The 23,482-nt window shown below is 41.9% G+C and overlaps 1 protein-coding gene across 3 annotated transcripts in view; it reads left to right on the top strand.

Annotated features, from left to right (window-relative positions):
• The window catches only part of MUC6 (mucin 6, oligomeric mucus/gel-forming), a 74,627-nt gene that overhangs the window by 25,628 nt on the left and 25,517 nt on the right, over window positions 1-23,482 (top strand). For all 3 annotated transcript variants that reach the window (XM_075566856.1, XM_075566854.1, XM_075566853.1), the window contains exons 11-34: window positions 402-609; window positions 2,359-2,481; window positions 3,195-3,315; window positions 4,492-4,630; window positions 6,354-6,458; window positions 7,320-7,392; window positions 7,915-8,052; window positions 9,217-9,381; window positions 10,706-10,800; window positions 12,177-12,306; window positions 12,950-13,199; window positions 13,622-13,674; window positions 13,763-13,869; window positions 14,283-14,434; window positions 14,948-15,089; window positions 15,656-15,766; window positions 16,013-16,198; window positions 16,886-17,125; window positions 17,520-17,676; window positions 18,587-18,727; window positions 18,868-18,930; window positions 20,717-20,758; window positions 21,190-21,216; window positions 21,532-21,555. In XM_075566856.1, the coding sequence (XP_075422971.1) occupies window positions 402-609; window positions 2,359-2,481; window positions 3,195-3,315; window positions 4,492-4,630; window positions 6,354-6,458; window positions 7,320-7,392; window positions 7,915-8,052; window positions 9,217-9,381; window positions 10,706-10,800; window positions 12,177-12,306; window positions 12,950-13,199; window positions 13,622-13,674; window positions 13,763-13,869; window positions 14,283-14,434; window positions 14,948-15,089; window positions 15,656-15,766; window positions 16,013-16,198; window positions 16,886-17,125; window positions 17,520-17,676; window positions 18,587-18,727; window positions 18,868-18,930; window positions 20,717-20,758; window positions 21,190-21,216; window positions 21,532-21,555 (2,992 nt within the window). The remainder of the gene's footprint in view (window positions 1-401; window positions 610-2,358; window positions 2,482-3,194; window positions 3,316-4,491; window positions 4,631-6,353; window positions 6,459-7,319; window positions 7,393-7,914; window positions 8,053-9,216; window positions 9,382-10,705; window positions 10,801-12,176; window positions 12,307-12,949; window positions 13,200-13,621; window positions 13,675-13,762; window positions 13,870-14,282; window positions 14,435-14,947; window positions 15,090-15,655; window positions 15,767-16,012; window positions 16,199-16,885; window positions 17,126-17,519; window positions 17,677-18,586; window positions 18,728-18,867; window positions 18,931-20,716; window positions 20,759-21,189; window positions 21,217-21,531; window positions 21,556-23,482) is intronic.

Raw genomic sequence — 23,482 nt, 5'->3', positions numbered from 1 at the left:
GCATGGAGTGCCACGCTATGAATTGTGGGGCTTGATTTGTCAGCTCTCTGGCTACCAATCACAGCGCAGCACTAATTAGTAATACTTGCACCCCCCAACTCATAGAATGATGCTTCCCATGCGCAGCGGACACACGTTGTGGGACTGGAGTAGTGAAAACATGGAACAGCCACTGGGTACTGGTGGTACAAGCTAATAGAGTAAAGGATTTTGCCACTGCTTAGGATAGGTTCAATTGGGCATGAAACATTCTGAATATACGATTTGATAATATATGATATGCTAATACAAGGCCCAAGACCTTTCATTGAGTAGGGACAATGGGCAAACTTGGGTGCCAAGTGGTCAATCTGCAATTATTCTGTATGTCTCTATCTTCTTTCATGTGTTGCTTCTTCTAGATGAGTGAATGCTATGATCTGCTGGAACTGGTGGCTGATTACTGTCTGGTGTCCAAAGCGCCTTTCCTCAAACGGTGCCAGCAGGATATGCAGTACTGTGCTAGTCCCGGAGACAACAACTGTGCCTGTGGAACCCTCTCACAGTATTCCATGCAGTGCTCCATGAGCATGCAGCCCGTCAACAACTGGAGGACCAATAATCTGTGCCGTGAGTGATCTCTCAGAGCTACTGAGTGTGTGCCTCCTGCCACATAGTGACACAAGGATACAGATGGAAGGGTACTATGAACTCTTGGGTTGGTCCCCTCCCACTGCAATCTGACAGACAGAAGGGGTCAACTGTTTGATCCATTAAGTGTGCGTCTTCTACAACACTGTGATACAAGGACACAGATGGAAGGGACATTCCTTATGAACCCCTGAGTCTTCCCCTCCCACCACAAGGAGACACACAAACAGAAAGGGTCTATGATCCACTTAGTGTGAGCCTTCCAAAGGAGTGTGACACAAATAGAATGGAGCTATGGTCTGTTATGTGTGTCCCTCCCGCGGCAGTGTGACACAGAAACGTGTGGTCCATTGTGTCAGTCACCACCTCCGTAAAGTGACACAATGAGTAAGAGCCTGATGGTCATCACATCTGTCCTTCATATTTTAGTGGTACAGAGTGGCAGAAGAAACCTGTGACGCATCAGGTCTGTTTTCCCACTGCAGGGTTGTACAGTGATGTTAACAGAAGGGACATGGGTCATCTATAAGGTCACTTTCACTTCAATATGACAAAGGAGCCTCTCTTTGCAATTATTTGTATAATTTCCTGCTTTGTCTGGCTTCAGCTACTGTGGCAGACTATTCTTTTATTTCACAATATGTCATTATCCCCACAGCTTCCTGGATGTACATGATATATGTGACACTTGAGGCTATTGTGACACAGCTAGTGAAAGTAACTTAATCTCTGCATTCCATTACTTCCACACAAAAAAATTAGTGCCTCTGGCAGCTATGGAATATCCTCCCATAAATACATGTTGCCACATAATTCTCTATAGCACTGCAGAGTAGGACTGCTCTTAGATATTAACCCATTTGCTGCCAAAGGGGTTAATGGTCATTTCTTGATGGGTTGTAATAACTTTAAATGGGTTCTTCATGGAGGTAACAGTCTGTACACATGAATAAAAGACCTGTGAGGTTGGGCAAACTCTGTAGACACGCAGAAGAAGCCTGCAAGGCTCTGTACAAATGATGAAGAGATCTGTCATTATTGGAAAGCTCTGTACACATGGACATGTGAGGCTACACAAGCTCCATACACAAAGGGAGAGCCCTATAAGGTTAGGAGATCTCTGTATACATGGAGAAAAGATGTGAGGTTTCGAAAGCTACTGTACATATGAAGCAGATACCTGTATCAGAAAGCTCTGTACACATGAGCACGAGACATATTGGCTTTGGAAATCCCCGTACACATGAACAAGAGACCAGTGAGTATTGGAATGCTGTGTATGCCTGAATAAGAGACCTGCGAGGTTAGTAAAGCTCTGTACACATGGAGAATAGACTTGTGAGATTAGGAAAGCTTTGTACACATGAACAAGAAACCTGTGAGGTTAGGAAAGCTCTGTAAACACGAAGAAGAGACCTGTGAGGTTAGGACAGCTCTGTACACATGAACAAGAGATCCATGAGTATTGAGAAGCTCCGTACACACTATTATCTAGGAAAACCCTGGTGTTGGACTATTTTAATAATTACTACCTACATTGAGCCTACACTACTCCAAGAGGAATACAGTTACTAGTACTTTGCTACACGTCTTAAATGATGCTTAATCTTTTAAAGCACATTGTTATTGATGATCTATATTATGCTTTCCAGAGTAATTATTTCCTTTGTGAGCTGTAACCCTCCAGTCAGTAGATGGTGTAACATGTTTTGCCTTTTTGTTTTCTAGCCTTGGGGAAATGTCCGTCCAACCAGATATACAGCGAGTGTGGAGCTCCCTGCAGCCCTACCTGCTCCAACCCTCTCTATAGCTGTACTTCTTACCCCGTGCACGGCTGCTTCTGCCCGGCAGGTAATCCAGGAACAGCCAGTGCCAACCAACACAGTGACAGAGAACATCAAATGGTCATTCAGCCAAGGAGCATTTCCAGGGGCTGAAAGCCTAGAGAGACACTCACTATTAGTATAGGATTCCATTCAGGGTAAAGGACATCTATAGACACACTCAGTAGAATTATACAATGCAACAGAGATTGTAAGTATACCAAGATAATATATTACAGCACAGTGTATATTTTCTGGTGGCTAGAACTGTTCATTTTGGAGGGTTTGGAGACACTCAACATCCTTATACAGTACAGCATGTTCATTATAAGGAGGTGGAAGTGTACAGTATAGAGATGCTCTGTATCACACACACACACACACACACATATATATATATATATATATATATATATATATATATATATATATATATATATATATATACACATATAGCGTGTTCATTATTGGGGTGGAAATGTATAAAGATACTCAGCATAATTATATGGCCCAGTATGTTCATTAGCAGGGTGGAAGTGTACAAAAATACACAGCATCCTTATAAAATACAGCATGTTCATTATCAGGATAAAAATGTATTTGATACTCATCAATATTATGCAGTGCAGCATGTCCACTGTCAGAGGATGGAAGCTTATAGAGATACTCTTCATCATTATACAGTGCAGCATGTTCATTTTCAGTTACATTTAGTACATGTGGTTTACTCACCTCTTGCAGGTTCCGTCTATGATGACCTGTCTAAAAATGCCACCTGTGTCGACATCAGCGAATGTCCCTGTGTGATCAACGGAGATATTTACTACCCTGGAGAAAGCATGCGAACCGACTGTACGACCTGGTGAGCAGGGGCACTGAAGATGGAAATGTGATCTTTGGTTTATGGAGCCTGTCCTTCCTCCCACAGAGTGACACAGGGACACAAAGAAGCAGCCTATGACCTTATGGCCCATGCAGCCTGTCTCTCCCACTGCAGGTTGACAAAGTGACATAGACAGGAGAGAGCTATGGTCCACAGCGTCAGTATCTCCCACTGTAGGGTGACTCGGTGACAGGCAGAAGGCACTATCGGTCATGGAGTCTTTCCCCTACCACATGGTACAGATACATAACTAGAAGGGACCTATGACCCATGGAGTCTGTCCATCCAGCTGAAATGTTACACAGTGATACAATCATAATGAAGCTTTGGATCATTGAGTTTGTCCTACCACCACAAGGTGACCCATTGGCACAGAGAGAATTAGCCTATGACCCATTAAGTCTATACCTCCCACCACAAGTTGGCACATGAACCTCCCTGTAATTACCGTATAATATGCTACTTTGTCTGGCTTCAGTTACTGTGGCAGCGTATTCTTTTATTTCACAATAAATCATTATCCCCACAGCTTCCTGGATATATCTGTCACACTTGAGGGCTATTGTGACACCCGGTAAAAGTATCTTAATCTCTGCATTTCATCACAAATCAGTATTCCTGGCAGCTAACAAGTGATTTCCCATAATAACCATGTACAGCCCCAGTGCCACCGAATTGTATAGTATTGGCAGACAGGCCCAGTATTGGATTACAACACTGCTAATGCTATTAGAGTGGTGAGGTTCCCATGTTCATCCTTCATATAGATCTTTTTACAGTGCCCTTGGGTGCTGGAAAAACTAGAAACTCGCTGTACACAAGGCCCTTATTCAATATGTTATTCCCTGTAGTGGAGAATATTTGACTCCCATTCATTTGAATGGAGCTACGCACCAGAAAGATGGCTTCACCGCATATTGAATAGGGGGCATTGTGTTCCTCAATTGAAAATACTTGATGGGTGACCACTATATTAAAGCAAATAGACTGATGCATGGGGGGGATGGCATGGGGTTATTAATTAAACTGCAAAAGGACCATCGCAGATTAATAAATAACCACGACGGATTCATAGAGGCGCAAGATGAAAATACTCCCGGAAGCATGAGCCTTGACCAAAAATTGCCTTGACACGTCTCTCTTCTTGTTCCATAGCCAATGCCAAATGGGCCAGTGGAACTGCACGAGCAGACCTTGCCCCGGGAGATGTGCCGTGGAAGGGGGATCTGTGGTTACCACCTTTGACTCCAACACGTTTCGGTTCCACGGAGCCTGCATCTACGTCCTGGTCACAGTAAGTCAGTTCGCAATGAGCTGTAAGGTTCATGAAGTCCGGATAGCTGTGCTGTACTCCAGCTTGTTAGTCACCACCATCTTCAAAATGCAGAATCTCTACTCAAGCTCAGACCGATGATTCTGCAGGCGAAGGAGTTAGCAAAATATGCATGTTCAAATGGATTGGAAGCTAAAAGTGACACACTGTGTTCTCATAGCATGTTCTGATTACATATTGCTGTGTTACATGACAATGGGGCTATGTAAATGTGGAGGATTTGTAGAAGACACTTATGCTGTGCTTGTCTTTGCTATAATTTGCTGTGGAGATAATGCTGATGTAGTAAAGTTAATAAAAATACCACTTGTGGGGCATTTGCATGTCTCACAAAGGTCTGCAACCCTGTCTGTCCTCATTAACTCGTAGCAAACAGTGCTTCCATTGCAGCTAGGGATTCTGGGTAAAGGCATGCAAAAGAGCAGTGTGTCACTCTTCTTATCCATTTTAACATGGACCCCTATAGGATTATGAATGCCATATTACAGCTTTTCAGCACAGCCTGTGTTTAAGAAGCGCATAACCAATAACCCTACTTACAAGACAGCTGTTTCTACATTTTGTGTCTCATCAGTGATGTGGTAAAGCTAATTTAGCATATGTACTCTCGATTATATGCAAGATTCACACTGTACTGGAGATTGTGTGAAACATCTGATTTCCGTAATCTCCAGTACAGTGTGAAGTTTGCATATAATCTAGATTCAAAAGGTTAACTCTGTACGGTATAACAAAGTCTGGTGTGATACCAGAAATCATTACTGTTGCACTAAATTATTATTTATTTATTTTTAAAGAATTTGATTGCTTTGTGTAAATTCATTTTCCTTTGATAAAATGAGTTGCCGTTTTTCTGTCCTTGTTTTGCAACTGGGAAACTTTAATAAACAACCCTAAATTCCCTTTTGGGCAACATTATGTGTGTGCAGATCTACCTAGAAGCCAGTACAGGATTGCTCAAATGTACATAGTTACATAACTATATAATGATATCTCATAAGGGGACAAATTAATTCTTTCCTGACTCCCATATTGGCCACCAGATTTCTCCCTGGATCAACATTGTTCCCATTTTTACTTATTTGGTACTGTATATCTCTATTTACCTTTCCTTTCTAAAAAGATGGCCAACCTTTTTTTTGAAGATATTTATTGTATCTGCCGTCACAGTCTCCATGGGTAATGATTTCCACATTGTAACTGCCCTTACTGTAAAGAACCCTTTCCTTTGTTGCTGGTGAAATCTCCTTTCCTCCAACCTTAAGGGATGACCCAGAGTCCTTTGTTCTGCCCGTGGGATGAATAGTTATTTTGAAAGCTCCTTTTTTATCCCAAAATACATTTGTATATAGTTATCATATCGCCCCTGAGACATTCATTTCTAATGTAAACTGACTTAATCTCTTTCATTGCGTATCATTATTGGATCCCTGATAAGGACAGGTCGAGATAAGGATAAAGAAAACACTTGATTGACATTCAGAGACCCCTAAGAAATGCAATTTGTATTTATTTCCAAAGATGCAAAAAAAGCCAAGCCTTTGTCTGTAGATTAGTTGAAGGAAGCCAACTAGATTGTGAAACTGTTTACAGAAGTCTGTTTTCATTGTACTTTTAAAAATAGCTTCCTCTGTCCGTGTGTAATGTGGGCGATGTTAACAGAGTGTCCGATTTCCCCACACAGAGTCGCGTTCTGCCCAAAAGCGGAACTCTCATGGCAACATTTGAGAAGTGTGGTGTGACCTCCACGGAAACCTGCTTGGCCAATGTCATCTACATGTCTTCAAAAGTAAGCTTCCCAAGGTCAATCTCTCTGTGCTTTGTGAAAACACTGTAAAGTAGCATCACGTGACATCGCAACCTTATAGTGCCTTATGAAGTACCTGCTCATGGGCACCTGGTTCATTATCTAGGGGCAGATCTGGCTGACCTCTCTGATGGAGTGGCCAGCTCGATCAAAACATCTGTTTCCACTATCTGGGCCCTGGTCACGGGTCATGTGATTGCAGCGGAAGTGCTAGGGGTTCCGCCTGCTATTTAAAGACTCACATTAAAGCAATGCATTGCAGGCTTCTCTAACAGCGAAGGGGTTAAACAAAAATATATATGTTTGTTTTGTGCATGCTAAAAATATAACTAATATTCTGAATGTCATCTAAAATGTACATGAAGAAGAGACCAAAGTGGTCTTGAAACATTGATATCCACTGTCAGTGGCGTAGCTAGACATCCGTGGGCAACAAAAATGCTATTGAGCTGCCATGCATGCGGGATTGTCACTTGCTGGCTGCTCGTGCAGATGCGCAATTGGCACTTGTCGCTCAGGCGCATGCGTGACCGGCAAGCTCCAATCGTGCGTGTGCATGAGTGACCAGCGAATGCATGCTCACGAGCAGCTGGCAAGTGCCGATCGCGCATGTGCCGTCGGCAAGCGCTCTTCACGCATGCGCAGTCGGCATGCGCATGCGTGACATTTGTCACGATTTTTACAAAAACTACCAACACCGGAAACAGGCATCCCTAGTTATATACTCTGCTACATCCAAATGTAAATACTTTTCACACCATCACTTATGTATACTGTATGTTGAATGGCATATTTATATTGCTAACTGATCACAATGAGTTCTTGTGCTTGCCTTTATTACAGGAAGCTATAGTAATCTCCAGGCAGGACCATATTACCGTGGACAGTCAGATAAAACAGCTGCCTTATGTTACTGGTAAGTAAACATTCTAAAGTCTAAAATTGATCAATTATTCAAATCATTTTCTACAATAGATTTCTGTTCTAGTTTTGCTGCATTATTTTATGTCATGTTATATCTGCATTATTACCATCTTCAATGTCTTTTTACATTTGAAAATAAAATGAAATGTACGTGCGAGGATTGTATTCATCCCATAAAATCTTCCTTTTCTTGCATGTTTGAAATTGTCTTTTTGGTTACCGCATATTTCATTTATTCAGTTTCCTGTTGGTGTGCTATCAAACGTTCATTTAAGGTGCTTTTAAATGATGTGGCTTTTAAAAAAAAAAAAAAAAAAACACCTTCCCTGCCAAATGCAAGGGGAGATGAAATTGGCTTTCCCAAGGACACAAGAAGCTTGGGTAGTCCCACTTTAAAGACTAATATCGTTCACTTTATAAAACCATGCCGCTCAGTCTCCTAGTACTTAACAACTTTTTGGTGAGTTAAGTGGAAAATGGAGAAAAATGAGCTTGTCTTGGTTCTACCTTGCAGAAGACCTTGTGGTGATCAGAGAGTCCTCCACGCACTACGTTCTGTACACCTCATTCGGCCTGGAGATTGTGGTGCAGAGAAGCCCGGTCTTCAATGTCTACATCAAGCTGGACAGGGACTTTTTTGGTGCCACCAAAGGTAATTGTGTCATCATACATGTAGGAAGGTCACAGCCTGACCAGGAGCACGGAGTAAGGTTTATAATTAGACAGTATGCAAGTCTGTAGAAAGGCAAAGAGTAGTTTTAATATTACTCACAGCATCCAGCTCTTGTCTGGTAAGAGTGGGCTTCAAGCAAGGAAATCCAGGAACATAGAGTGAGGAGTAATCACATGTAATATATATATATATATATATATATATATATATATATATATATATATATATATATACTGTATATATACTGTATATATTTTGTATATTTAAATGGCGCCATTATTAATGCACATAGCGCTTCACATTAGTAATACGCGTGACAATCATCTAAATAACAAATAATACAAATAACACATAATGGGAAGAAGTGCTTCAGACATAAAACTGACATTTCGGAAGAGGAGTCCCTGCTCCGAAGAGCTTACAATCTAATTGGTAGGAAGAACGTACAGAGACAGTAGAAGGGTGTTCTGATGTCAGAGTTAGTTGGTACAAGTTGTTACAGAATACTACTACTTTTCATATTTTCAACCCTAAACTTTAATAGGTGTCTATTTGAAAAATAATCTCTCTGTTTCTGTGCTTATTGTATAAATAAACCATTTTAAAAAATGGTGTTTAAAGAGCTTTTTTCTATTTTTTATTTACATGGACTTCACTTTTGTGCACACAGTACCACTATTTAGTTTCTTAATCATTATTTGGAACACTGATCTCCGTTTTAATATTTAGGATTTAGACAATATAGTGCATATAAACCCCTTTGATACCAGAGGGACCAAATAAATAACAAATAATATAGTTTAAAAAAATAATAAAGTAAGAATTGACCTTCCTAAAGAATTAACAATAAACAGAACAGCCGGTGTAATCATGAAATGTTTGTGAGGGTCAAAATATAGGTGATGTGCCACATTTCAAGGACACTGTTCCGTGTTACAAATTAGAGTATGTATATCTGTATTTATATAGAGCCTACAGCTGTATTTAGCGTTGTGACAATACAGTACAGGGAATTATAGTACAGTATAATAAGTGCAACAAATACGATCAAACAATAGGAAAGGAAATCCCTGTGCCGGAGAGCTTACAATCTAAGTGCAGAATGTCTTGAGCGTTGACGGCATTTTGTTCCATTGAAACCAGGTCTCTGCGGCAATTTTAACGGTGAGACGAAGGATGACTTCCTGTCCAGCTCCGGGATTGTGGAGGGGACAGTGACAGTGTTTGTAGACTCCTGGAAAGTGGCATCAAACTGCAAACCTGTCCAAAACATGGACATCAATCCCTGCTCCATGAGCATCGCTAACGGTACGTGTGACAACCATTCAACAGTCTCCCTCTTGAGTTAGGTGACCCAGAAATAGCATATCTAACCAATAGTGGGTTGGTGGTGAAGATAAAAGATAACTACGTTCCAGCACTCTTAAGATAGTTTATGGTTTATTCACCAATGATTTGGTGCCCTTTTTTCTTCTAGTCTATATGGTTGGGCTGTCCCCAGGAGAAGATTTTTGGGTGGAATTGAATAGACAGTTTTGAGAGATGCCCTTTAACTTGTGGTTTACTATATTAAGTCTGTTTATATAGGAACAAACGCGGCAGTTAAAGAGTCACTTATGTATTATTTAAAAAAAAAGGTTGGTCAAGCTGAAACATGAGAGGTGTCTTATTTCCTTGGCATCTCAGGGACATATCTTTGTTGTACAGAGCCTTGCACAAGCTATGTAGGCGACCCTCTCCGGCCCTTCCTGCTAATTAGTGATTTCATAGAGACAGGGTGGAGGAAATACCATGAAATGTAGGGTCTAGGACAGTTATCCGCCGCCATTCGGTCACCCAGATAGTTCATCGCTGCAGGTGAGCCAGGGAGTCTGGGGGATTCCGGGAATTTTTGGGTAATGGCGATAACAGCAACCTAGGACCTTAACCCGTAACCTTAATCATACGTTTAACCCATAATCCTAACTTTAAACCCTAACCCCAAAAACCCTACTCACTAAAGTCTAACCCTAATATTCCTAACCTTAACCCCTAATTCTAAACTTAACCCCTAAACATAATATTTCTAACCTAAATGCCTAAATTCTAAAACACGCGGCGAAATGGGCAGCGGCAAAACGACCGCGGTGAATTATCCTACAGTGGCCAAACGGTCGTGCCGAGTTGTCCCATTCCTGAAATGTTTCCCCGTGTTCCCAGTTCCAACATAAAACTTACAAATGAAACAAAAACATTTCAATGTTTTTCAAGCCGAATGATATACTGTAGGGAGGGAAATGACATTGCTATATTGTTTAGGATATGTTTTTGGGAAGTATATGTACTCTATGGTTGTTGTCCTCTCCCACATTGTACTGCGCTAAGGAATATGTTGGCACCATGCACATAAAAGCTAATAGTAACCAAGATGGATTGTCCATTTAGCCACCACAGTAGAGAAGGTGATTTTTATCTCCCCGCGCCCCCTATTGTTTAGTTATTTTGTTTTATGCTCTGTAACCTAACCTGATAGTAGTTGTTTCCTACAAACATTTTTAGGCTACAACACATCCTATCTTTTTTTTTTTTGGCACGGCCGGTCATGTTACCACGAACAGCACTTCTAATGCCTCATATCTTTTGTCTGGTATAGAAATCTGCGCGGAGTCGCACTGCTTTGCTTTGGTGAAGCAGGGGACCCCATTTGAGATGTGCCATTCAATGATAGACCCTGATCCCTATTACAAGGTGAGAGGGGCTTGTTCTGACACTTAGGGGGGGGGGGGCATGGAAGAGGTGGCCCAGATTAAGGTTGGGAAAAAATGTTGTGCAAAGGTTCTGTGAGACTCAAATAAACATAACTACTGTAACTACCTCTGTGCTCAATACACCATCACAATGTTTAACTGATCAGATTTGTAGTTACTTTTTATTTCTACGTAAAACACGAGTTAATACTTTTTCATTTCAAAGAACATGGCAACCACGGTTGGATTTTCTTCAGCCACTCAGGGATCGCAATAGCTCCCACGCTATAACAATCTGATTGGACGACATGCTAACCTTTAAACCACCTTGTATGGCCCAACACAAGACTATTCACTGATTGTGTGCCTTCTCCCCGGAGAGCAGTCCCTATCTGTGGTTTGAATATGTTAGCTAAATATTATTTACATAAGAGAAATGTTGTCAACCAAGCTAACACTATGTTCAACTGACAGATCAGTTAACATAAACAGAACATCATATATCTCAAAATAAAATGTGAGTTTACAATCCACTAACGATCCGGTCATCCCAGCTAACCAGACATGAATTAACTACCGCACTAATATGTGAAAAAGGTGGATGATGCTCAAGTGCTAGGTCTATGTATGATCCTTATTAAATATAAACGGAAGATAATTCGTGGTGTCCATAAATAATCATCCTTATTGTGCAGAGAAGCCAATATTGTTGCTGGGGGTACAAGAACCCCGAAGGCAAAGGGGTGGGATATGGATAACCCTCCTCCTCTCCTCATTGGGATAGCCCCTCCATAGAAGCAATAATAAAGCAGTAGGTACTCACAACAACTTCACCACGAGGATCTTCCAGTGTGCAGCCACATCAATGTCCAGAGAATTCCAAAAGAAGGAGGGATACGCGCACCGCACTAGAGAGACAGGTGTGCTTTGACAAAGTGGGTTGCACGAAACGCGTAGGAGTGGTTACACCCTACATTTTTTATGTAGCTGAATAAACATTTTTTATCACCCAAGACCTATCTCTCTAGTGCTGTGCGCTTATCCCTTCTTCTTTTGGAATTAACTACCGTACTAACGCTGTATTCAGCTCAGCTAACTAGATGTGCGTTAACTTACCCACTAACCCACTCAGCACATGACATGAGTTAAGTAACCCCACTAGCATGGATGCACCACGAAAAGAGACTTTAGTCAACCAACCCACTAAAAATATGTAACATCAGTTACTAACAAACTAACACTGATTGGGATATAAGTTTAACCAACACTATGTGCAGCTAATGAGAGCTGCGAGTGATAGAGCAGGGCACACAGAGTCTGGGTATCTGACCGCACATGACTTCTCTGAGCAGTGTTAATACCCGTGTTGGATTTCAGAGATGCATCTATGAAGCCTGCAATTACCAGGAGACCTTCAGCTTCATCTGCTCTTCTTTGGGCTCCTATGCACGGGCTTGTGCTGCCAAGGGACTCATCCTGAAGAACTGGAGGAAAGAAACCAACTGCAGTGAGTCTCACTCAGCAAACACCCATCAAATAATGGGGGGGGGGGGTATTTTAAACCATGTAGGAATAACTGATGCCTGAAAACATGCTTTAAAAGCTATTTAAAGCATAAAAATATATGATGTTATATAATATGATAATAATATGATGTTATATAATAATATAATGTTATATAATATAATATGAATACCATATCTTTAGATATGTTATTTCAACCTGTTATTGTACCTCTTTATATGGAGGGAAAAAAGATGATATATTGAAATCTTGAAATTATTAATGCTGCGATTTGTACATTCTGTAGCTGTATTTATCTTGCTCTTTTGCTCCTTGAAACAAACGATTCCAAATTCTATATTTAATTCTCCAGGCTGTCAGCATGTTACTAATGTCAATCCGTCTGTTATTAGTTTGGATCTATTGATGTATTTTTGTGTTTCAAGCTGTCAGTATAAAACGAGAGTCCACGCATCTCTATATTTGTTGTTTCAATTTATCGGCTGTTACAGATTTAGCGAGCCACTGTTTCCGGAGTCACCCTACATCTGGCTGGGTGTAGCAGCAACTCCAGGAACACTGACTCATGCTACAACTGTACGTGTTTCGGGCAATCTGTGAGTGTCATGTTCCACCTTCTCCCCCAGCTATCGCCTGCAGTGGTAACCAGACCTACAGCTACGACACCAACTCTTGCGGTCGGACCTGCCTGTCCCTTTCCAATGTACAACTAGAGTGTTACCCCAACGACATCCCCATTGACGGCTGCAACTGCCCCCTGGGATATTACCTGGATCACAACGAGCGCTGCGTCACCAAATCACGTTGTCCCTGCTATGTGGATGAGAATAAGGTCATCATGCCCAACCAGCAAACCATCTTCAACGGCCTCACCTGGTAAGAGGGTATGGGCACCAGTGTGTATATATATATGTGTGTGTGTGTATACTGCATAAATATACATATTTATATATAATAACTTCCAGTGATACAAGAGCGGAGGGGTAACAATTCTAAGATTCGGAATACAAAACCAGTATTAGAAAACACTTCTTCTGGAAGTCTCTACAACTGGAGGATGTCAATGGTATTGTTGGGTTTAAAATACCCCCATTTAGAGTCTCTCTTGAAAATATAATTTCCAAAGAAATCAAAACAGTCAAATATTTTACTTAAGCCAAATCGATTTTTTATAAAGTTGTTCACAAAATTTTTTTTGAGCTGCGTGGGCCTGTAGAGGTGTTGAAGTGGTGAGTAGTCTCTTAATCCCACTTTCTTTCGAACCCAGCTTGACCATCATATGTTTGTTTGCCTTTTAGTTACTGCAACGAAGGTAGACTCAACTGTATTGGAAGACCAGTAGTTTACACAGGTACTAACCCTGCCAGCTTCTTCTCTGCAATACATTCTCCTCCACAAGCCCCTTTCTTCACTCACCTCCCTGCTTCTCTCTCCTGAAGAAACCTGCCTGGCGCCCAAAGAGATAAAGACGTGCGACTCCCTATCGGACAAATATGGAGCTGCGTGCGCCCCCACCTGCCAGATTCAGGCCACGGGTATCCGCTGCGTACGTCACACGCCTTCGTATTTTGTACAGGGCAAGAGGGCTCTCCAGCATTGATAGGCCACACTGCTTGACAGGGGACCACATATTCACAAGCGGGCTACAGTGTGGGCATGGGAAGCGAACAAACAGAAGAAATATTAGGATGGACCTCCCTCTCTTCCTCTTGTCTCTTTTGCATTTCCTTCATCTCCCTTCCCTTGCCAGCTCTCTTCTGTCCTCCTATTTTTGCACGCCTTGTGCTCTCTGCCTCTTTGTTTTGCCCTTGTTCCTAGTCCCCTACACGCTACATATTTAATGTGGGCATGCTGCAAGTACATACTCACGTGAGCTTGCTGATGTAGAGAGAGTCATGTTTATATACTCTGTCATAGTTATAAGGGCCCATTCTCTAACATGTTACCCTGGTGTTGCAGATACCCACCAAGTGTGAAGCTGGCTGCGTTTGCCCCGCGGGGACCTTCGAGGACCTCGACGGCAGCTGCGTGCTGGAAACAGATTGCTCCTGCGAGTACGGTGGCAACGTCTTTAAGAGCGGGCAGAGCATGCAGACAGACTGTCAGAGCTGGTAAGGGCCACATGATGACATCGGAGTCACTTTATAAAGGGAAGTCAGAGGGAGCCATGTGCCTGCATACTGTGTAAAGCAATATGCTGTAACAATGTATTGAAATCAAGAGAGCTTTCCAAAGCAGGTTATACTCAACCCCTGTGCTCGTGACTGGGCCTGCAACGCAGCCAAAGTATTCATTTATAATCTTTCCTGTAAGTTGTTCAATGGCAAAGCCGCTTGTACAGGCTGCATCCACGTTTAGTTTTGCCATGTGTGTGTGGAAACAAGTGTGTATAACGTCTGTACAAGGTTGACCTCACACTGTAAAGGTCTCACTTTGTGAGATCGTGTTGTGGGATAGCATTGCGCTACATCAAATCATTTGAATGCGAACGTGTGCATTAGTGTAGTAGCTGTGGGTGAGCTGTCTCTATACTGGGGAGCTCTGGTGTTGTGCATGCAAATAGTCCCCACTCTTTGGGGGGCAAAACAGCCCTCATCTGCTACCAACTTCTCCTCCTCCTGCAGCACCTGTTACTCAGGCCACTGGCAGTGTGAAGAGAACCTGCAGTGTGCGTCCACTTGTGTGTTGTACGGGGAGGGACACGTCAAGACCTTCGATGGACAGCAGTTTGTGTTTGATGGGAACTGTGGCTACACCCTAGTGACGGTAACTTCTTAATTACTGTGAATACGCCCTACTGATTGTAACTTCTACTAATAATAACATGTTCTTGTATAGCGCTGCTAGTTTTACGTAGCGCTTTACAGAGACATTTTGCAGACACAAGTCCCTGCCCCGTGGAGCTTACAATCTATTTTTTTGGTGCCTGAGGCACAAGGAGATAAAGTGACTTGCCCAAGGTCACAAGGAGCTGACACCGGGAATTGAACCAGGCTCCCCTGCTTCACAGTCTCAGTGCCAGACAGTATCTTTACTCACTGAGCCACTCCCTCTCCATTCTAGTGATGGTAACTTCTTAATGACAGTAAATACATTCTAGTGACGGTAGCACCCTAATAACTATGAATACGCCCTAGAGAGGGTAATGCCCTAATAACCGTGAATATGATGTAGTGATAATAAAACCCTAAAAACTGTGAATATGCTCTAATGATGATAACACCCTGATAAACGTGCACACACCGTAGTTGCTTGCCCCTCTAGCAGCGAAAGGGATAAACTGTATTACCGCTATGCCTGGTGTGACAGACATATCCTTTTTGTTTGTCCAGGATGGGTGCGGAGTGAACAACTCTTTATCATCGTTCAAGATGGTGACTGAGAATGTCATCTGTGGAACAACTGGAGTCGCCTGCTCTCGTGCCCTCACTGTCTACATCGGGGTGAGAATCATAACATTGCGGTAAAGCCTTCTGGGGCTAGATTTACAAAGCTATTTAAAGTATCTAACATAATTTAACAGACATAGTAAAATAGTAGAGAGGCTGTTACATGCCTGAGTACTTTCATGGTTCCATAATTGGGAGAAGTATATTGATAAATGAAGCTGGGGCTTTACATTCCTTGATCTGCTCTACTGCTGGCCTTAAGCTACTGTAGGAGTAACATTCTCCATGTCTACTGGATAGAACACAGAGCTGAAGATGTTTAATGAAATGTACACCATCACCCAAGACGCATCCAGCCAGAATATCAAAGTGCACAAGAACAACCTATTCTTGGAGTTCGTCATTACCATCCCCAAAAAGTTCCAAATCTCCATCCTGTGGAACAAGGATATGAATGTCTTCATCAAGATTGTCAAGCACAGCAAGGTAACCAAGTCTGAAAGCCTGTGTGAAGTGAGCTCTTGTTTCTATGGGAACAGTGGTGCGGCAAGCACAGACCTCATAAAAACCACGAGGTCCAGCATGCTGGCCCCCCAATGGCAATCCTTTTATCCCCTAATATCAAACTCTGTCCCCATATGGCAACGCTTTAGTCCACTGATAGCCAAACTCTGTCCCTTCATGGTCAAGCTCTGTCTCCTAATGGCTATCCTATCTTCTGCTTGCCAATCCTCTGTCCTTTATGGCCAAGGTTTTGTCCTACAGTGGTCAACCTGCTGTCCAATTAATAACCAGCTTGTCTCCCCCTCTAAGTCTTTGCACTCAGACAGTAGTTACACAACTTATTTTTTCTAAAACTCAATAAGGAAATAGAACTTCTTTCACTAACACATTCTTACAGGTGTGTCAAAGTATCTATAACCAGATATATTTTAGTTTACTTACTCAAAGTTATAATATAAATCTTTTCACTACTATTGCACTGTACACAGCATCATACAAATAGTTTTTTGCTGCCCTCACAAATCTAACACTGATTCGAATTGAGTTCACCTACGTTAAAGTGACCCTACCTTTAGATCAGCCATTTTCCCCAGTAGACTAAGGCAGGGCAGAGAACCCCGACACATTGGTAGTGCCACTGTAACCCCCACTACCTTCCCAACTCGCCAGGAATCTGTCTGCGGCCTATGTGGAAACTACAATGGAAACATGAAGGATGACTATGAGACTCGGAGCAGGTATGTGGCCTCTAGCCAGCTGGATTTCATCAACTCATGGAAAGAGAGGCCCACATGCGACGATGTCACTTATGCCGTGAGTCCATGTGATAAAAATCCCTACCGCAAGGCCTGGGCCGAGAAACAGTGCGCCATCATCCACAGCTCGACCTTCGCTGCCTGCCACCCTGCGGTAAGGGACGTATGAGACCCAGAGCAGAAGCAATGGGTAGAGTGTCACTGGAGTTGGGAAAATAGCATTGGGTGCATGAGGTTGTTGCATGAGAGCATGTAGAAAGGGAAGCTTGGATGGTAGGATGGCAGAGGAATGTTAGAACCACTGGTCATGCTCTAGAAGTGGATGTGTTCCATGCTGCTCTGACAGAGAAGGGGTAATCCTGTCCTTCAATGTAGTCTGCTTGTTAGGCTGACTCCTCAACATGTACACTCAGGAAGAAAGGAGGTGGGGTGTGATATAAAATATAGAGAAAGCAAGTAGAGAGTGGGGACATGATAGAGAAAGGGACTATGGCAAGATAATCATTTGGTTACTTTTGTCTTTAATTTCCTGAATGTCTCTGTTGTAGGTGAACTACATTACATTCTATCAATCTTGTCTGCACGACGCCTGCGGCTGTGACACAGGCGGGGACTGTCAGTGCGTCTGTGAGTCTGTCCAGGCCTATGCCACGGCATGCCTGACCGCTGGCGTCTGCGTCGACTGGAGAACCCCAGACTTCTGCCGTAAGTTCTCGTGTGGAGTTTGGTGGCCACTTGGTGATGATTAAAATATAGTCACCATTGTGGTTTTCCTAAATATTGCTTTTGTTTTTTTCCCTTCCTCTGGATCAAAATACTGTAAATACAAATATAGGTTAAGTATGTGGGGTCTAAATTTAACATAGGTTCAACTCCATGGGCATATGTCTTTTTTTCAACCTCATCTACTGTATAACTACATAACTTGGCTCTGATCACTGCAACTCTGACTTATCCTCTCTCCAGCAAGGTAGGGGCTCTTAATTAGCACCTTGTCGTGGCTCACAAGCTTACAATGCTTTGGCCAAAGGGTTAAACTAAATGACCCCTTTTCAAGAGAATATATAAGTATTTTACTGTGTATTTTTGTCATGTTGGATGTAGCATTGGGCTTCTCTGTCATCTGTTGTATACATATGCCACGATCAATAGCTCTCCTTTTTGACACTTATATACATATTGCGGCTCAGGGGTTCCCAAAAAGAGCTTGCTGGGGTTTTGTGTTGTGTTTAATTAGCACCTAACAAAGCTTCATGTACTAGTGTGTTCTGAGATATTTCTTCTTGACATTTTCACTGTTGAGTTTTCAGGGCTTACTTGGTAAATCCATAAGCGTCAACTTAAGCTTTTTCTTTATTCCCTTTTGCTGTTCTGTTAGCAATTAATAGTGTAAGATCTGAGGAAAGACTGGATTCTTTTAACACTGTTGTTCTAGGTGTTTGTTGGCCAGTATGACAAAGCTAAAGAACACATCATCAACCTGCAAACTGCTGGAGAGAGTGTTATGTGGCCGAGTACTTCTCACATTGGAGCTACACCAGTATATACTTTAAAGCACCAAATCCCCAGAAATACTGTACTTTACATTGACAATTGCTTTCCATGTGTTTTTCAGCCCCGTATTGCGACTACCAAAACACACACAAACCCACGGGGGACGGCTACGAATACGTCCCGGAGGTGAACTGCACGTGGCACTACCAGCCCTGCCAGTGCCCATTCGCCCCGCATACGTATCCACATCAGAACTCTGAAGGTACCATCCTTAACATTTATATATGTTATAGAAATTATATAGTGTTTTCAGACTACAGAAAGTGTCTTTGCATAGTTAATATGAGACATAGTGGCATTCCTCAAGGCATCATGGCTGATATAGTTTGTCTTTCCTCTCAGGCTGTTACCAGTGCAATCCTGACCACTACTATGACCTGGACACGCAGACTTGCATGCCATGTGGTAAGTTGCCAGTACGCATAATAAATCTAATGTCCAGGACGCTATGGTCTACTGATATTGAATAGGAACCTTGGAATCAATTTTACTCCTGAATTGCCTTCACCAACCCCTTACTTTATTTATATGGGGTTTATAGGGTTGCCAGGTGTCCCGTATTGAACTGGACGGTCCTGCATTTGGACACTCTGGCCAGTAAAAAACTATAAGTAATAATGGACATGTATGTGTCCGGTATTACCTCTCTGGACATAGTGACCTGACTGGCTTGAGGGAGCCACAGGATTTCCCTGAGCAGGGCCAGAGCAGGGCTGTTGCTAGGGGGCTGGGCAGCTTCCTCCATCCTGATTGGCAGCTGCCAATGGGTAATGCAGCCAATCAGGAGGAGGTGTCATGAGTCTGGGGGTGGGGCCAAGGAGAGGAGGAAACAGCATGGAGCGAGGTGAGAGGGGGGGGGGTGTCTCGAGCTCGTCGCACCTTTCACCATTGTGCCCAGTATTTTTGGAGAAGGCGCCTGGCAACTCTAGGTAGAAATCCTAAAACTGTTGGAAGAACACAGTGACAACTTGTGTATTACCCTTTATTGAAATCCGGATAAAGAGATCAATATAAATGAAAAAACAATATTTGCACTCACAATAACAATGCTAGGTAAAACGCACATCAGGTAAGGTCCTTCGTTCTCCCTGTCTGGTCTTAGATGTCTGCTGCTGTAGCCTTGCTGTTCTTTGGCTCCCTCTGGACATCGTTGTCCTCTCCTGGTGGCGGTAGTGTTGCAGATTAATGACGTCAAGCTCTGGGGACTCCGGACGTGAGGCTTTGTACTGTACTGTGCCCGGCTGTCACACAGCCGCCGCTAGTAGCGGGCAATGTCGTCCAGATGAAGCAGGGCAGCAGCAGCCGACATCGGAGACAAGCCGGTGGTAGACAAGGAGAGTGAAGGACCTAACTTGGTGTTCTCCTTACCAACCACTGCTTATTTTAGTGCATATATAGCTTTTTAAATTATCTTGATTCCAAAAAAGGGTAATACGCAAGAACCGTTGTCTGTTTGCTCTCTTCCACCTATTTTAGTATTTCCTATTTTAGTATTTCTTTTTGCGGGACAAGAGGTCCTGAGAGCAGTGCTCTTAAGAAAGTAGCACCAAACATCTGCGCAAGACCTGTAAATGACCATATACTATAGAGCATTGTACATGTACATGGGGTAGAATACATAAATTGAGGTTGGCTGGTGCAGAACTGGATAATTCGAACAATGTATATTGGAAGATAAATGTAGGTTCATTGCTGGTTGTGATACCCTTTTTTTATGGACCATCTCAATTCTTCATACTGCAGGTGTAGTTTGTACTACAAGCTTTTGAGACCTTACCAGTTCCTTTTGCTGATATACCCTACACTGTAAGAAGAGACTGGAAGGAACTGCAGGCCATATTTACTAAACAGCCTTGCTCCATAAGACATGTTTCAATATGTCTTGGTAAATCTGACCCTTTAACTCCCATTCAAATGAACTGTAAGCTTTTTTTCCAGGATGGAAGGTGTCTTATGGAGTAACACTGCTTACTAAATGTGTCCTTTCATGGCCCATTCACTTGAATGGGAATATAAAGTGTTTTCCACTAAGAAAGGTCTTACGGAGTAGCACTTCTTAGTAAATATGACGTGATTTATCTGTGAATTACTCTCGTGTTAGTCTGATACACAAGCATCATAAAGCAAGTCTCCCAACCTTATGGGAAAAGTGGATGGGTTCCTTATGGGTCGTCTTTGTTTTCTTTCCCAGTGGCACTATCAACTACGACCACAATCCCTACGACAAGCACAGGTTTGTTCTGTCTTCTATCATTGAAGGACTCAAGCCCCAGATATCACATAGACTTTGGGCGAAAATCATCTCAATATATCACCTGGCCCTTAGGTCAGGTGGCTGGCCTCCTTATTCAACACCTGTATAAGCAGCACGATCCCAGCATTCCCCATCTTTAGAGAAAATAGAATGAATACAGCCTTTCCCACACATGTTGATTGTAGACAAAGCCCACTCATGCGGCTACTTAGCCCTCATTAATAGCCATATTGAAAACATTTGGCTTCTTCTTCCGTAGACATAAAAACGCTTAATATGTTGCAAGTAAAATCCCACTTCTAGTACCAATGGATGTTACATAGGTGTCTTTTCTATTTCCACCCCAACGCACAATCTTTTACACACGCAATGTTATGTAAAGATAATATCTGGTGCAATTTTTTTTCCAGCTGTATATTCTACAACTCCAGTTACATGTAAGTACTGTAGTTACCATTGTAACGCCAGAATAATGTTTTCCAGTCTCTGTTCTCTAAATGCTTAAAAATAAATTAGTTGTCTAAATGCTACATAATGCTTTCCTCCTGTCCTTTTTATGAGGTTGCCGTGTCCCTAAAACGAAATCAATGTGCAACCTTCTTCCTCCTGTTCTTGTAATGAACCGGTTATCGGGACTACTTAATTTTGCATTACATAAACATATTATATTAATGGCTGTGTAGTATAAGTCCCTCTTAATACACTGCATACATGGTGTGCTCTCTAAGAATCCTCTCTATTTTTTGTTTCAGCTTCTACCCACGTTCCAACAGAAAGTAAGTGCCCGTCCTTAAAATGTGTTTTAGCTGAACCAACCTATCACATGCTCAGCAGAGTCTCCCACCCATACATAATCAGTATGTTAGCATGGTAAGACTGCCCAACCTTACCTGGGAGAATTTGACTTACGGGATTCCAGGAAGAAGTTCAAGCAAGTAACCCATCTTGAAATAAAAGGTTTGTCTTGGAATTATCAATGATTATTGTAGATTTACTCCCTTGTGTAAGCTGAAGGCTGGCAACATTCTAAATAGATTGGTACCAGTGAGGAGAGACAGCTCCCACAGATGTCATAACGTTCCACGAATAGGAGCTGTGTGAGAGGCACCTGTTGTAGTAATATCAGAGAGTGCCAGATCATAGCAAACTGTGATACTTTAAGTTCACTGTATTTGGGCCATCCATGCCTATATGTGGACCTTGGCATCACCAAATAGCAAGGAGATCAAAAACATCTGCATTGGCAGCAACATCAGTCTGGGCACACCTTCAGGATGACATTTTGAACTACGATGGAAGATTTTGTAGAAGGTAAGAACTTTCAGTGCACCAAGCAGATTCTACTGGAGGTAAGCAAAAATGAATAATGTCTGCTATGTGAAACTATCATACTTTGTCTCAGAAAGTAATCCAATGCCACCCGTCACTCTATAGAGAGAGCAAGCTTCTTGTGTTTGCAGTAGTGACGGGCTTAAACAACCAGTGTTTGGTTTGGGTTTCTGATATACCCATATTTGCTTCCCTAAATTATTGTGAAATCCAAATTGATATGCATAAGTAAATGGCTAACTACTTCGTCACACATGACTTAATAAGCTATTTTGGCAGTAGGCGTCTGAAACCTTTTCATAAGTGCTATAGACATGAGGACACCCTAAAACAGTGGTAGTTCGTACACTAGAGTTGCTTCACTGACCGTCTTATTATAACCACTTACCTGTAAAATTATCCCATGGCCCTCGAATAGGCCACACTTCTGTTTTAAGAATACAGTATGTAGATAAGGCACGGTACTTTCTGGTGAGACAAACCATATGATAAAATGTTAATGATTGATTGCTCGTGTTTCTTTGCCTTTTAATATAATACTTGGTCAATATGAGTTAATATCTTGTTTTTCAATGTTAACAATATACTAAAAGGCTTTGGCAACACTTCTACAATAAGTATTAGTCGTTATAGCCATGTCGGTAGCTTACAGTAACTCACCACGTTGACCAATATTATGAAGAATTAATGATGATTGGCTTTTCATGTCCAGACATGAAACATTTGGATAGCAGCTGCCACTCTAGCACTGAGGTGACTAATGTATATATATATATATATATATATATATATATATATATATATATATATATATATGTATGTATGTATGTATGTATGTATGTATATATATATATATTATATATATATATATATATATATATATATATATATATATATATATATATATATATATCATCTATGTTTGCAGTGAACAATATAACAGATATGTTTATATGGCTACCAATCATTAATTCAATCCGTATGAAGTAACTTGTGATTCATCATCTCACACAACCTGTTACGGCTTGTATTTATAACGTAATATTCCAATCTGCGGGTCTTCCAGTCTGAATGGGGCTTTGTTCTTTTTCCTGAATATCTATGATCCTCCTTAATCTTTTGCTTCAGTAATCATACAACTCCATACTTTACATGTTCAGTCGGGGAAGGCCTTCTCCTCATGAGTGTTTGAGTGGGATACTGTACAGTATGCAACTTTATGTATGGTTCAGAGCACCACTCAATGGAGATGGAATTTTACCCTGGTTTTCCCTGGACATGGAAAATGTCTTGCAGTAACAGAGTTACTGGAACACAAAGTGAGCACTGATGGGCTTTCTATGGAAATGTGGCGTTGTAAAGAAGATTTGGCAA

This window comes from Ascaphus truei, chromosome 12, assembly GCF_040206685.1.
Source record: "Ascaphus truei isolate aAscTru1 chromosome 12, aAscTru1.hap1, whole genome shotgun sequence".
Classification (NCBI taxonomy): Eukaryota; Metazoa; Chordata; class Amphibia; order Anura; family Ascaphidae; genus Ascaphus; species Ascaphus truei.
This window is presented reverse-complemented; position numbering and strand designations above follow the sequence as displayed.